The following is a 13525-nucleotide window of genomic DNA, read 5'->3' on the forward strand; positions in this document are numbered from 1 at the left end:
TTTTGGTAATTTATTGTAATTTTTTGGGTCATTTCTTCTTGTGTTGATATGTCTTTGAAAGAAATCAAGCCATTTTGCTTAGGTTTCAAAGGGTTTTAACACTGACGGAAAGTTAAGTACCTTAAATTTATATTAAGGTTAAGTATTTGAGTAAATGCATTTAGTTACATTCAACCACTAACCTTTTTTAAATCTAATATTATCTTGGACATGCCATTCAGGGTACATTGTGTATCTTGCCTCACTCATTGCAGCTGCTGTTTGCGCATATTGACGGTGGGGGGCGCTGTTACATCAAATCATGAATAGTCATTGTGCAGCAGAGCGTTTCCAGGAGAGACTGTTTGCTGCTGCTTCAGATACGTTTTGTTGTGCTGCGTTCAGGCCTCTGCAACCTGTGAAAATTGGTTTGATTTCTTAGGAAAACAAGAAAATGACTTGAAAATTAGCTGTGAGGAGATTATTAGATATTATCAAGAAGAAAAAATGTCCAGAAGCTACATTTTTTAAACTCTTATAATTATATATTTAAAAAATGTAAAATGTTACGGAAAAAAAATCTTATTTTTAACATTAGCGCTTTTTTGGGGTCACTTTTTTGATTTCTTTTTGGTTTTTTTGTTTTTGTTTTTTTTTACTTTTTTTCCCCTTTTTTGCATAAGACTTATTCATTTCTTGATAATACTTGGGGCATTTCTTGTTAAGAAATCAAGCTAATTTGTTCGGGTTTTAAAGGGTTTAATTGTCATTTGTATTATATAGATAGATAGATAGATATGATAAACAACTAGGGAAAAATGTCCAGAAAACTAATTATATTTTTTATAATCAGATATTAGATTATTTTTAGTGTGTTCTTAAAGTTATTGTCTTGTTTGTCTTGCTTTATTTATTTATTGTACTTATTTTTAGTAATTTCTTTCTTGTTAAGTTGACTTCTATCCATGTTTTTGAAAGAAATCAAGCTAATTTGCTCGGATTTTAGGGTTTAATTATCATTTCCATTATATAGATATATTGATAGATATGATCAAACAACTCGGGAAAAATGTCCAGAAAACTAATAATATCATTTATATAGTTGCTTGTCGCCTTTTCCCCATGTTCTTGAAAGAAATCAAGCCCATTTGCGAAGGTTTGAAGGGTAAAAATAATTAAAGCCAAATTGCTCGGGGTTCAAATGATTTTAAAAAAATGTTCCCAAAATGTGATGTCTCTTTAAAGGTACCGCACGCTGCGTGCTCTGAGCATGCGCAGTGAGAGGGAGCAACAGCCCCTCTGAAAAACAACAACAATCAGCTTCAGCGGGGCTCAGAAACAGAGATGGCTCCCTGAAGCTCAGCACTTCTGGCCCTGAACACAGTGCTAATCCCGGTCCAACTGCTGCTATTTCCACCGGAGCTTTATATGTCGATGGTGCCGAGCTCATGAACTTGGCCAGTCAGAGCGGGGATGCTGGCGGAAGCCAGCTCCTCTTCGCCAACTTCAACCAGGACAACACGTAAGACAGGGCCGGGACAGGGTCCGGGTCCGACGGCCTGTGCTGCTGTCAAGCTAGCCGACGTTAGCTAGCTCAGTGTGGACATGTCTGGGCACGTCACGGGGTGACAGGGCTTCACGTGAGACAGTCTGGACGTGGTTTCTCACGTTTTAAATGAGTAAATATACACAGTGGCGTTAGCCAGCTGAGTTAAGTGTCCGGGTGAAGCGAGGCTGCGTGCTGTTTCCCCCCGTCATTAGCATAGCTTTGGAGCTAACATGATGCTGAGGCTAACTTTAGCCACAATACACATGTAGGTTAGGTGTCATGTAACTGCATGGCAGGCTGAGGTGACGATTGTTATGATTGATATACGTAAATGTAGATGGTAAACATAGCTGAAGTCTGTTTTGTGTGTTTTATGACGCAAATGTTGAGTGGCTGTTATTTTTTAGGGCTGGCGCTGCAGTTTGGGGATGTTTTATAATGCTGAAACAGACACAAAGTGGATTACTGTGTTTTACAAAGACAGACTTAAATAAGACGTTTAGCTGTGTTTGTTGTTGAAGGGATAGTCCGATATATGTACTTGTAGCTGCTCTGGACCGTAGAGGCCTGGTTTTACTGTAAAGCTGCTCCAGCTGTGTGTGGTCACTGTCCCAATCTGACCAGTACACCCAGTGAACATGACACAGTATTTGTTATTGTAGATGTACAAGGAAACTGTTTGCTTACTCTCAGGTGTACACAAACTGGGAAAAAAAACATCAGATGAATGCTAAATTAAAACATTAAGACAAGATAAAAACAAGGTAAAAAAAACAAATGATGACAAGCTAAAACAGTGACAAATACCTCAAAACACAAAATATAATAATGGTGTTAATATGAAGTGTGTCTTACATATCAGTAAATAAATAGCATCAACTGGGACTGCTAGAATTAAACTGGCTGATTTTTCCAGTGTCAAGCGTCAAAAGCAAAAAGCGTCTTACCAGAAAATGTTAAAGTCCCCTATTAAAATACTACTGGAGTAGTGAAGTGCATAAATTACCCAACTGAAATATTCTTGCCTCTCTTGAATGTATATTTAACATACATTGCACATATTAATTATTATATATTCTTATTTCTACTTATGTGTATCTCCTGTTGTACATTGTAGCATCATACACATATTTTATATTTCTAACTTAGCATACTAGTTTTATACATGGTATTAAAGCATAAAGCACATTGTTTTGTATTTTTTACACACTTTACATTCTCTGTTCATTACACATTTATATTTCACATATAGTGTCTACTAGTGTCAGCATTGTAGCATATTGCACTTTTTTCCATCTTACATACTTTATACTTGTACTTTATTTCTACTTCTATAATGCAATGTGCTTTACATCAGAGCGACTGCCCCCCGGGGGCTTAATTAAGTATTTTCTGATTCAAAAGTCTTCAAGTATAATTATATTTACTGCACTAAATTACCAAGTTATTTTTATGATATTTAGTCCACTTAAGTATTGAAGTAGTAAAAAAAAAAAAAAACAAGTTTCCGAGGGGAAATGTAGTGGAGTAAAAATATACATTTTGTTTAAGAAATGTGGTGGAGTAAAAGTTGAAGTTGACAGAAATATACAAATGTATGTAAGTACAAATACTCCCCCAAAATACTATTATCTCTGAATTACATTACACCACTGGTGAAATGAGTCTTTGAGCCTTGAGTCTGTCTGCATCTGATGTGTTTATATAATGTAATTGCTGATGCAGTGAGTGTTTAATGCTGCTTTTGTGTCTGTCTGTTATTTTTCAAAGGTCCTTAGCTGTTGGCACCAAATCAGGATACAAGTTTTTCTCCCTGTCCTCTGTGGACAAATTGGAGCAGATATATGAATGTAGTAAGTATTGTGTTAGCTCTGTTCTTATTTTCAAATGTCTTCTCTGTCTTGTCAGTCTCTTTAATAAGGGAACAGACTGAGTGCAGAAACCTTGTTCATGTTCAGTTGGTTTAAAAACAACATTGCTATTTTTTTATATTTTTGCGCAGCCATATTTTTGTGAGTCATTGTGTTTAATGCATGCTGTCTAGACTCAATCACTGCACCATAAGAGCATTTAAAATATTAATAAAGTTTGTCAGCACTTTTCCACACACTCTAATACAATAAGATCACTCCTCATGATTGGATTTATATAATTTATGATATGATCTCTGCACAGTCTTGTTATACATGCGAGTTCTCATGTTTGATGAGTTCACGTTTACCTCTCGATAATCCTGTTCAGTTTGCAGATTCAGTGAAAAGCAGCTAGTAGGAAATGAGTGTTTTGGGCCAGTAAGTGCTCTAATCTATAATTCATATACCCAGCTTTTGCTGTATACGTTTCCTGAACATAAATAGGTTGCTTAAAATTTTGCAGGTGCGTTCAGGAACAGTGAAACCTCTGTGAATCAGCTTACTGTTAAAATGTGGTTATTATATCATGTTTTTATTTTGACCATTTCACTCCTAAAATGTTCCAGTCACAGTGAGGCAGCTTATAAAACACGACAGGAGTGAAAGGTTGTGAAATGATGGTTTGCGTGTCTGCAGCGGACACGGAAGATGTGTGCATCGTGGAGCGCCTGTTCTCCAGCAGCCTGGTGGCCATCGTCAGCCTGAAGGCCCCCAGGAAGCTCAAAGTCTGTCATTTCAAGAAGGGAACCGAAATCTGCAACTACTCCTATTCCAACACCATACTGGCTGTCAAGCTCAACAGACAGGTAGGAAGACGAGAGTAAAGACATACCTGTCTGTCAGGTGTTTTGTTTCATGCATTTTCTCTTGAAATAGTCACAAATTCAACAACTGAAGACATATTTATCTTGTGTAAAAGTCATAGTAGCTACAGCTGGGTGTCGTCCAAAAAAGTTTGATACCAGTACTTATACCTTTACTTTGATACCTAAATAACATTAAAATATGTTGCACATAGAATATTGCATAGCAATTTCTTTTTTGTATAAAATGGAAGCATTTTATTTTTCAATATCTGATGGAGAAGGGGTGGGATTAAATAAGTTTTTACTCCCTCCCACTCCTTTTCGGATATGTTTGTATTTTTATGTATTACTATATTATATCCTGATTGTTTTTCATTCTATTTTTTTTAACATATATATAATAAATAAAGATCAAATCAAATTCAAATCAAATAATGCTTCCTGAAAGATACGTTTTTTTCAATATCAATTTATAAAATCCATTTAAACAAAAAGGGAAATCACATTACACAACATAACACCAATCTTTTCTGCAATTTTCTCTTTTTTTCACATATTGCATTGTGTGCTATTGGCATTGAGCCTGATAAAATCGAGCCACACTTTTGTTCTCCTCTTAGTCGTTTGTTATGCAACACACTCTGTAGTCAAGCCTCTCAAAATACAACAACACCAACACGTAACATAGCGTTTTTCATGTATTTCATGGGCGTAGCAGCGTTTTTCATGTATACATCTACGACAGCCAATCACCAGCATTATTAGATATTGATACAAGCATGCTGCGTGCTTATTGACTCACTGATGCCGATAAGATTTACAACTAAAGTATTGAAATTTGGGATTGAATGATAAGGCATTTTTTGGTATTTGATAGTATCTGAGCAATTGGGTCAGTACTTTTAAGAAGCAGAGTTTGGTACCCAGCACTTTGCTGTAGTTAGTTTATATATTAGTACACCAAAATATCCTGATACTGTTTACTTCAGACAGTGATGACAGATGTTTTGTGGTTCCTCTGCAGAGGCTGATCGTGTGTCTGGAGGAGTCACTTTACATTCACAACATCCGAGACATGAAAGTGCTGCACACTATCAGAGAAACTCCCCCCAACCCTTCAGGTGAGTCTAAAGAATGATGAGCAATATAGTGTGTGTGTGTGTGTGTGTGTGTGTGTGTGTGTGTGTGTGTGTGTGTGTGTGTGTGTGTGTAGTGTTGTTTAGTAGTATGTGGTATATGGTAGTAAAATACTCAAAGGGGGAGATAAACATAAGAAATGCTTTGGAATAGGTTGTTTTCCTTTTTTCAAAATACTATGCAATCAAATTGAAACCATGGACGTGACTTTCCTCTGGTTTTTGGTGCTTTTGGTTTCGCTTTCATTTCTATGAGTTTATTTTTGTTTCACAATTGACTTCATTTTGTTTGCTGTTGCCCTGAAGGCTGAAAACTGTCACTGCGGTCTGAGTTACTTCTAAGATGTTTGTCTGTTTAATACACCCACTGAACAAACACCCACTCTCACTGTCAGGACTATTTTAACCAGTGAGACGATTGTAGTCTCACTCTGTACTTGAGTCATTCTTTCACTCTCGCTTACAGTCAGATGAACGTGGTTCTGTTGGAATCTGATTCATCCTTCCTGCTTTCTTAATGAGTTTGCATTTGTGCTCATATTTCTCCAGGATTGTGTGCCTTGTCCATCAGCAATGATAACTGTTATCTGGCCTACCCAGGCAGCGCTACGATAGGAGAAGTTCAAGTGTTTGACACAGTCAACCTGGTAGGTGAACACCAGCTCAGTGAAGCTCCCTGCACCTCTCTGTCTTTCTCTAAAAGGCTCTGACATACCAAGCCGACTGTCTGTTGCAGGTCAGTGTCAGGACATCAGTGAGAGTCGCTCGCTCTAGTTTTTGCAGTGTGTCCTGCGCTGTTGGCAGTGCATCGGTCCTTGTCAACTTTTTTTTTTGGATGTTTCGGCATGTTGAACTTGCGTCTTAGACAGCGGAGTCCGTTGGTGAATAAAATCACTCGGATTGGTAGTTCAGCCCATCACACAAGAAGAGAAATGGAAGTTATGCAAACAAACAATTAAAGTCGTGGGGGTGTGAGATCAAAACAGACTTGTTCTTTTTATTTGAGATTATTTTTTATCCATTGAGGTCTTTAACAAAAACAGTTTGTAATTGTGTTATTGTCAGCAAACGCACGACAAATATCCTTTGTTCTTTTAACACGGGGTTCTGTACTAACTGGCTAACTATTGTTAGTTTCCTATTTTGAATTGCAAATGCAAACGACTGCCATCTGCAGGTACTAAGAGTTATTGTTATGTAGAGAAATTTTCTCTCAGGATATACGTTAGTAGGAGGAACTTTTTGGCCGCGACACAAGCAATGTAAAGTGATGCAACAGACAGTCTTCATCACTACTAGTTCACTGATGTCGGTTTGGTGTGTCTGGGCCTTAAAACATGACCACAATATAAAATGTTTGGATATAAATACTTAAGAAAAAACTAGTAGCAAGCTCCACAATGATTTGGAGACCCAAAAAGGGCAAGAAAAGGATCCATCCTTTAATAAAGCCCTTATAATTAATCTTCCAGCCTTTCCTCCTCAGCTCATATTTCCTTGCATGTATACAATAACCGGTCATGTAACACAGTCAGTTGTTGCTTGTATAACTGATGTGCTGTTTATTTCGTAATGTTTAGTGCGTGTGACTGTAGGAAGAGACCGAAGCTTAAATGGAATATAAATTGCCCTTTGAGGCTCCGTCCTCCCTCTTCTGACAGCCAGTGTTTCCTGTCATCAGTCACAGCTGATACTCGCTTGTTTTGTCTTTTCTGAAGTAGCTCGTCTCTAACTCGCGTCCCTGTGTTTTCCAGCGAGCGGCTAATATGATTCCAGCCCACGACAGCCCATTAGCGGCTCTGGCTTTCGATGCCAGTGGAACCAAACTGGCCACAGCCTCAGAGAAGGTAACTTAGTCGATGTTTATGCGGCTTATTTGTGTGTATTTCTTGTTTTCCGCCTGAACAAATACACATCACTGTGGTTGCTTCTCCTCAAAGTGTTGTCATCCTCTGCGTCTCTTTCACTTCCGCCCAGGGAACAGTGATCCGTGTCTTCTCAATCCCAGAGGGACAGAAGCTCTTTGAGTTTCGACGGGGAGTCAAAAGGTAGATGATTTAATGATTGATGGTCTCAGGGTTCCCGCGGATCCATAAAAAGTCTTAAAAGGCATTAAATTCATTCTATAAATAAGGCTTAGATCACAATTTTAAAAGACTTAAAAAAGCTAAGACGTGAAAAAGGATATTATTAATCTTTTTTTTAAGACATTGCAGTGTAAAATAAATAAAAATAATTCTTATTATTGATTATTTAAAAAAAAAAAAGAAAGAAATTCACCGTATTTAACGTCATACAGCGGAGGACAGAGGAACCAACAAAACAACACGTGTACATTTACCACATCCCATAAAATGAAATATAAACAACCTTTTTTAAGGCAAACCAAATGAATGCTTTTTTGACCACAGAATATGGTTTTTGTTTTTCACGTGTTCAACTTGGGGAAGTTAAAAAAAATCACCATTTGAAGTCGATCACCTAACTTTTAACTTGCCAAAAAAAAGAAAAAAAGTCATGTTTTATGTTGTAATTAACATTTGGACAGAGTTGTCCATAACCCTTTGTTATCTCGGTTCATGTTTTTCTTTATTCAGTTGTAGTTTTTGTAAAATTGGTGTTTAATGTCATTTCGATTGGCATTAAAAAAGTCTTAAATTTAACTTTCTTTAAACTGTAGGAACCGTGGGTGGACAAACATTCAGAAATTAAAGCTGTTTTACTGTGCTGGACGAGCACAGTTTTGTATCTGTGTTTGTGTTTGTATGTTCTGTAGATTTGTGTTCACGTGTGTTTCCTCTCAGGTGTGTGAGCATCTGCTCGCTGGCGTTCAGCATGGAAGGCCTGTACCTGTCGGCCTCCAGCAACACAGAAACGGTCCATATCTTCAAATTAGAGACGCAGAAGGAGAAGTATGTGTGAGTATCTTTCTGTTTCCCGTCTACGTGGTCAGGTTTTTAAGGAGCTTCTGAGATTTCCTGCCTGGGCACCAGACAAATCTTCAATTTCATGTTTTATTTGGTCTGGCAAAAGCGTCTGATCCCCCTCTGCTTTGGACAAATTGCAAGTTCATTGAGATCTGATGGGCCAGTCACAGCTGTTTATCTAATGTGGGGTGTGTTTGAGACGAAGACCGTGAAGAGAGGAGCTACGTGAAGGCATTTTCAAAAACAACCGAGGTGGCTGCAGCTGATGTGCAATTTTCTGTAAAAGCGTTTCTGTGATGCTATATTTTTGCTGAAACTACACTTGAAGCTTTTATTAAAGAAAGGAAGACGTGGGGCGCTTAATAGCTCAGTTGGTAGAGCGGGTGCCCCATGTACAGGGGCTACATCCTCGCCACAGCAGCCATGGGTTCGATTCTGACCTCGGCCCTTTTGCTTTATGTCATTCCCGCTTTGTCCTCCTTTAACACTTAAGCTGTCCTGTCAAATAAAGGCAAAAATCCCAAAGCAGAATCTTTAAAGAACAAAAAAGAAAGACGTGTCCGCTCCCCTTTTGTGACCTCGTAACTTTGTGCGCCTGACTTCCCTCATCTGAAACACAAGCTCACAAATTCAGTTTAAACGCACTTTATTATACCGACTCATAAAATACCAGCTCATCTCTGCACGCTGTAGTCTGCTTAAATTTTTGGACCCGCTTTTCACCAAGTCTTGCCATAACATGCATTGATTAGCTGGTACCACTGTGGTGCTATTGGTCATCTACACCAGGCGAACGTGGTCACTGGTCGCTCAGCGATGTGTCACATGTTAAAAACCCTTCGATAACGCCCCTCGGGAATCATAAATGAACTGCGAGCCTTCAGAATAATTTGAATTTGAAATCTGGCTGTGTGGTGTGTGTGTGGTGTGTGTGTAGGCCAGCGGAGGAGCCCACCACATGGGGAGGGTACCTGGGCAAGGTCCTGATGGCGTCCACCACCTATCTGCCTTCTCAGGTTACAGAGATGTTCACCCAGGGGCGAGCCTTCGCCACCGTACGTCTGCCCTTCTGCGGACATAAGAACATCTGCGCCTTAGCTGTGTGAGTATACATATACACACACATATACACACGCATACTCACATCTATGTAAATGCAGAGGTAGGAGTAAAACACACATATTCAAGTCCTTGATTCGCCCGTCTGTACGTACTCTGTTATTAAAAATATGAACGTCATCGTCACATGTTGTTCATGTTATGATCATAATTTGTTCCAGGACGCCCCTGAGACGACATATCCGTCAAATCAATCATCTGTGATGTGTTAAATTCAGTTGATGATGTTTACTGAGGCAGTCCTGCTGATGCTGCTCATACTAATCACCAGTTTTGCTGCTTCTACGAAATATTAATAGCTGAACCTCCTGTGGCTCTGGATTTAATCTGAGAAGATGTTTCTCAACAACACAGTTGCTCATTTTAATGAAGGAGTCTTAATGGCTGTTGAATCAGTCTGTAACTTAGTCCTTTGAGGAGGAAGTGCTTCAGATCATTACTTCAGCTGAACACAGCTGTGATCCAAACAGGAACATACGAGCCGTCGTAGCTAAATTTGGTTTTCAGTAAATCAGTCACTTTATAAAAATATGAGCTCTTAGTGAATCTTTGTTTTTATCGTTTGACATCAGGATTCAGAAGATCCCCAGGTTGTTGGTGGCAGCAGCTGATGGTTACCTGTATCTGTACAACCTGGATCCACAAGAGGGAGGGGAGTGCACGCTAATGAAGCAGCACAGGTAACACACACACACATACACACACGCAGTGATAATACATACACTTAAATATGAAGTTTTACACAACCAGCAGCCTGAGGTTTGAGAGTTTCTGTTCTCCTCAGGTTAGACGGCAGTGCTGAGCCAGCCAATGAGATCCTTGAGCAGGGGACACATGACCGCCCACTTGTGGCCCAAACCTACAGTGCTGCTGTCACTAAAGGTATGACTTGTATGGTATGACTAACACTTCTATTTTTTTTACTATACTATTTTTACTCTAATTTTCCATGAAGTTTTGTGGAGAGGACTCTGTCACTTGGTGCTTGTAAGGAAGTAGTCGTGTTGAGTTTATAATATTTCCAGAGGAATTAGAGTTATATAAGTCAATATTAATTCGCTGTGCTTTTTCATTGGAAAATGTCTTCTTCTGTTTTCATTACTTCTGTTCCATATTTTGAATTCAATGCTTTCCTTTAGAAAAATGTACCATGTTATTTAGGGCACGTGCAGTGTTTCTTTAGCACCATGTTGAAATAGAAGTAAAGTGATAAGTTTCTTATAAAATTTGCATATTTATGGGCGCCTGGTGGCTGAGTTGGTAGAGCGCGCGCCTCATATTCAGAGGCTATGTGTCCTTGACGCAGCAGCTCTGGGTTTGAGTCCAACTGGCCCTTTGCTGCATGACGTCTCCACTCTCTCATCCCCATTTCCTGTCATCTCTCCAGCTGTCCTATCAAAAAAAAAGCCCTAATAATACCTTTAAAAAATGTATCAACCAGCACAATTCAGTGCATTTGTTCTTTTTCTCAGCCTCATTGTAACAAAAAGGGCCTAAATATTGCCTTGTTTTTTTTCTTTTCTTTTTTAAATTTTTTTACTATAGTAAGAGCCTGTTTACACCTGTAAATAAAATGCATCTTGGGTGATCCGATCACAAGTGGGCAGCACTAAATACAGACGAAAACAACCACCAAGACGCATTGTGATCCGATTTCTCAAACCACCTGCCAAAGTGGTCTGGGACGCATTTGACCACATATCTTTTGTAATGTAAACACTAAAGGACTATGTCATCAGTGCATGATGTGGTGTTTTTTTTGGTGACAGTGCACCAATGCTCTGCCATAACTTTGTGCTATGGAACAGACAATGTTGAATTCTGCCGTCCGTGATATCTTCAGCTTTACCGACACAACCACTAACGTGACTGTCCAAAGTGTGAACTCGTAACTGTGTGCGTGGCCCTTTTATTTCTAGCCTAAACGGGCAGTAACGAAATCTGAGCACCTGGTCGGGTTTAGATGTTTGATAGACAGCTGTGAATGGTGATGTGTCTCAGCTGTTCACTTGTGTTCAGGTTACTGAAATGCATGTTTACACCACGTGTAAACAGGCTCTAAATTACTGCTGACTGCCCGTCGTGTGCTGCTGGTGTAGTCCTGTTATGGTGCTCACAGCAAATGGAACTGCTGCACTGAACAAAACAAGAAATAGAGTTTAATCTCTTTTCTGTCAACAAAAATAAAGACAGGTTTTCGTCCTGTTTTTATTTTTTAACCTACATTTTAGTCTTTTTTGTCAGCAATATTACAAAGAGGTTTGGTGTTATTTAACGGTGCTGTCTCGTCACTGTGTCGTCTCAGCCATGGAGAAAAGGTTGTTGACGAACATATTTACTCTGGGTTGTTAACTGATATTAAGTACCTTTGACCTCCCGTCTCCTAGGTTACTGCGAAGAGCAGGGCGCCGTAGGAGGAGCTGGGCTAGAAGATGACCTCAACGACTTGCGCTTAGAGGAGGAGAACGAGCAACCGCCGCTCATCCTTGAAACTGACTGACTTAACGGACGGCTGTACCCACCAATCAGAGGGCTCCTCTGGTGCTGCTATGAACACGTGACACAAGGGGGGCACGGGCAGGATCAAAGAACGGGAGCGTTTTTAAACGCTCAAAGTGTTGAAGAACCTGTCTATCTGTGCGTTTGTCTGTTCACATACATGTCGACCTTTTTCTCTCCTCCTCCCTCCCTCCTCTCCGCGCTCCCTTTTCCCTCAGTTTCGCCTGTGCAGGCCAAACTGACGCTTTGCATGTACATGTGCCAACTGCTAAAAAAAACATGCTCCAATGTGAAAATCTGTGAGTGTGTGTGGTGGACGTTTGAGCAAAATAAAAGAAAAAAAATGTAGCTGTGTCTCCACTCGAGACACACAGACGCAAGCACTGTGTAAAATGAAAGTGATTGTGTAAGTGCCTCTCTGCCCCAGTGTCTCGGTTTCTTCTGTTTGAGAGGGACGATCTCTGCATTGGCTCAATAAAAATCTATTTTCAGTTGTCGGATCTTAATCGAGGATGTGTGTGCTGTCTTTTCTGACTCGTGTACAGTCACACACTGTCCTGAGAGGAGTGTGGCTCCAGTTTACCCTCCAAAGATTGATTTAGAAGCCTTTGGCATGAGGCAGAGGTGTTTGCAATTAAGAGTGTGTGTTTGTGCGCTTGTTGTGAGGCCTGTGTGTGTGTGCTGGGCATGTACATTAGCAAAACACTGAATAATTAGCCTCCACTTGCCTCCCCCCTCTTCTCACTTTTACCTCATCCAAACAAGCAGAGGCGCAGTGGCCCTCCCCCCCTCCCCTCTCCTCAGGCCTGCAGTCATTGGTTGTTTTTAAACTCTGATATTAATGATCTTTTTTAAATCTACATAATCGATCATAACCAATGATGTTTCATGCGTAAGAAAACATGCATGGTGTTGTTGACGTGGTACTTTTGTCCATACATCGAAGACGTTTGGGCGGTGAGGGTCAGTTAAGAAAGGCAGGAGCTCCTCCTCACCTTACTGTATCTTTACTTTGTACATTACTAGATGTGGCAAGATATCATATTGTCAGGTTATGACCGTGGCGTGAAGATTTCACACTCTCTGGGACAGTGTGTCTGGCCGTCAAATGAACTGTGGATTATAATTTGATTGATCTGGAGCTCATCAGCTGGGCCAGGATGCTGCATGATTCCCCCATTAATCCCATGGTGTCTGAGGCCGCTAAACGAGGATTAGCCACGGGATTGTCGAGCATTTTCTAATGATTTTGTACAAAATGTGAAACGTTCATCTGAAACTAAAATGAAAATAAATTCCATGTTGATGTATGAGATAGGTGCCTTTTGTTCCTGTTACACTATGGTGGTAACTTGCTTTTTTTGTATCCTTTTAATCAGAATCAGAAATAGTTTTTTGATTTTTCGGGGGGATATTGTGGTTTGCTACAGTCGCTCTGATGCCAAGCATAGAGAATTATAGAGAGTAGAGATGAGAACCAGTGCAAAGTATGTAAAAATATAAAATATGAATCCAGTAGTAATGTAAACAATTAACACTAGTATGCAAATATTTTTAAAAATATCTATAAATATGTATGTGCTGAGTGTGTAAATTG

At 39.6% G+C, this 13525-nt stretch overlaps 1 protein-coding gene across 1 annotated transcript; it reads left to right on the plus strand.

Moving 5' to 3' along the window:
• Positions 1-1261: 1261 nt before the first annotated feature.
• On the plus strand, positions 1262-13241 carry wipi2 (WD repeat domain, phosphoinositide interacting 2). Its single transcript, XM_042504197.2, has 12 exons — positions 1262-1501; positions 3299-3381; positions 4078-4247; positions 5272-5368; positions 5933-6030; positions 7138-7230; positions 7361-7431; positions 8188-8301; positions 9248-9412; positions 10002-10109; positions 10214-10311; positions 11817-13241. Exons 1-12 carry the CDS (start codon positions 1428-1430, stop codon positions 11927-11929), a joined length of 1284 nt encoding a protein of 427 aa, XP_042360131.1. The 5' UTR covers positions 1262-1427; the 3' UTR covers positions 11930-13241.
• The last annotated feature ends 284 nt before the right edge of the window (positions 13242-13525 follow it).

This window comes from Plectropomus leopardus, chromosome 18 (assembly GCF_026936395.1).
Source record: "Plectropomus leopardus strain MGB_pleo_1.0 chromosome 18, ASM2693639v1, whole genome shotgun sequence".
Lineage (NCBI taxonomy): Eukaryota > Metazoa > Chordata > Actinopteri > Perciformes > Serranidae > Plectropomus > Plectropomus leopardus.

Coding starts and splice junctions, on each gene's coding strand:
- wipi2 (XM_042504197.2), top strand. CDS start 1,428: ATGAACTTGGCCAGTCAGAGCGGGGATGCTGGCGGAAGCCAGCTCCTC. Junction 6,031..7,137: donor TGTTTGACACAGTCAACCTG/GTAGGTGAACAC, acceptor TGTGTTTTCCAG/CGAGCGGCTAATATGATTCC. Junction 7,231..7,360: donor TGGCCACAGCCTCAGAGAAG/GTAACTTAGTCG, acceptor ACTTCCGCCCAG/GGAACAGTGATCCGTGTCTT.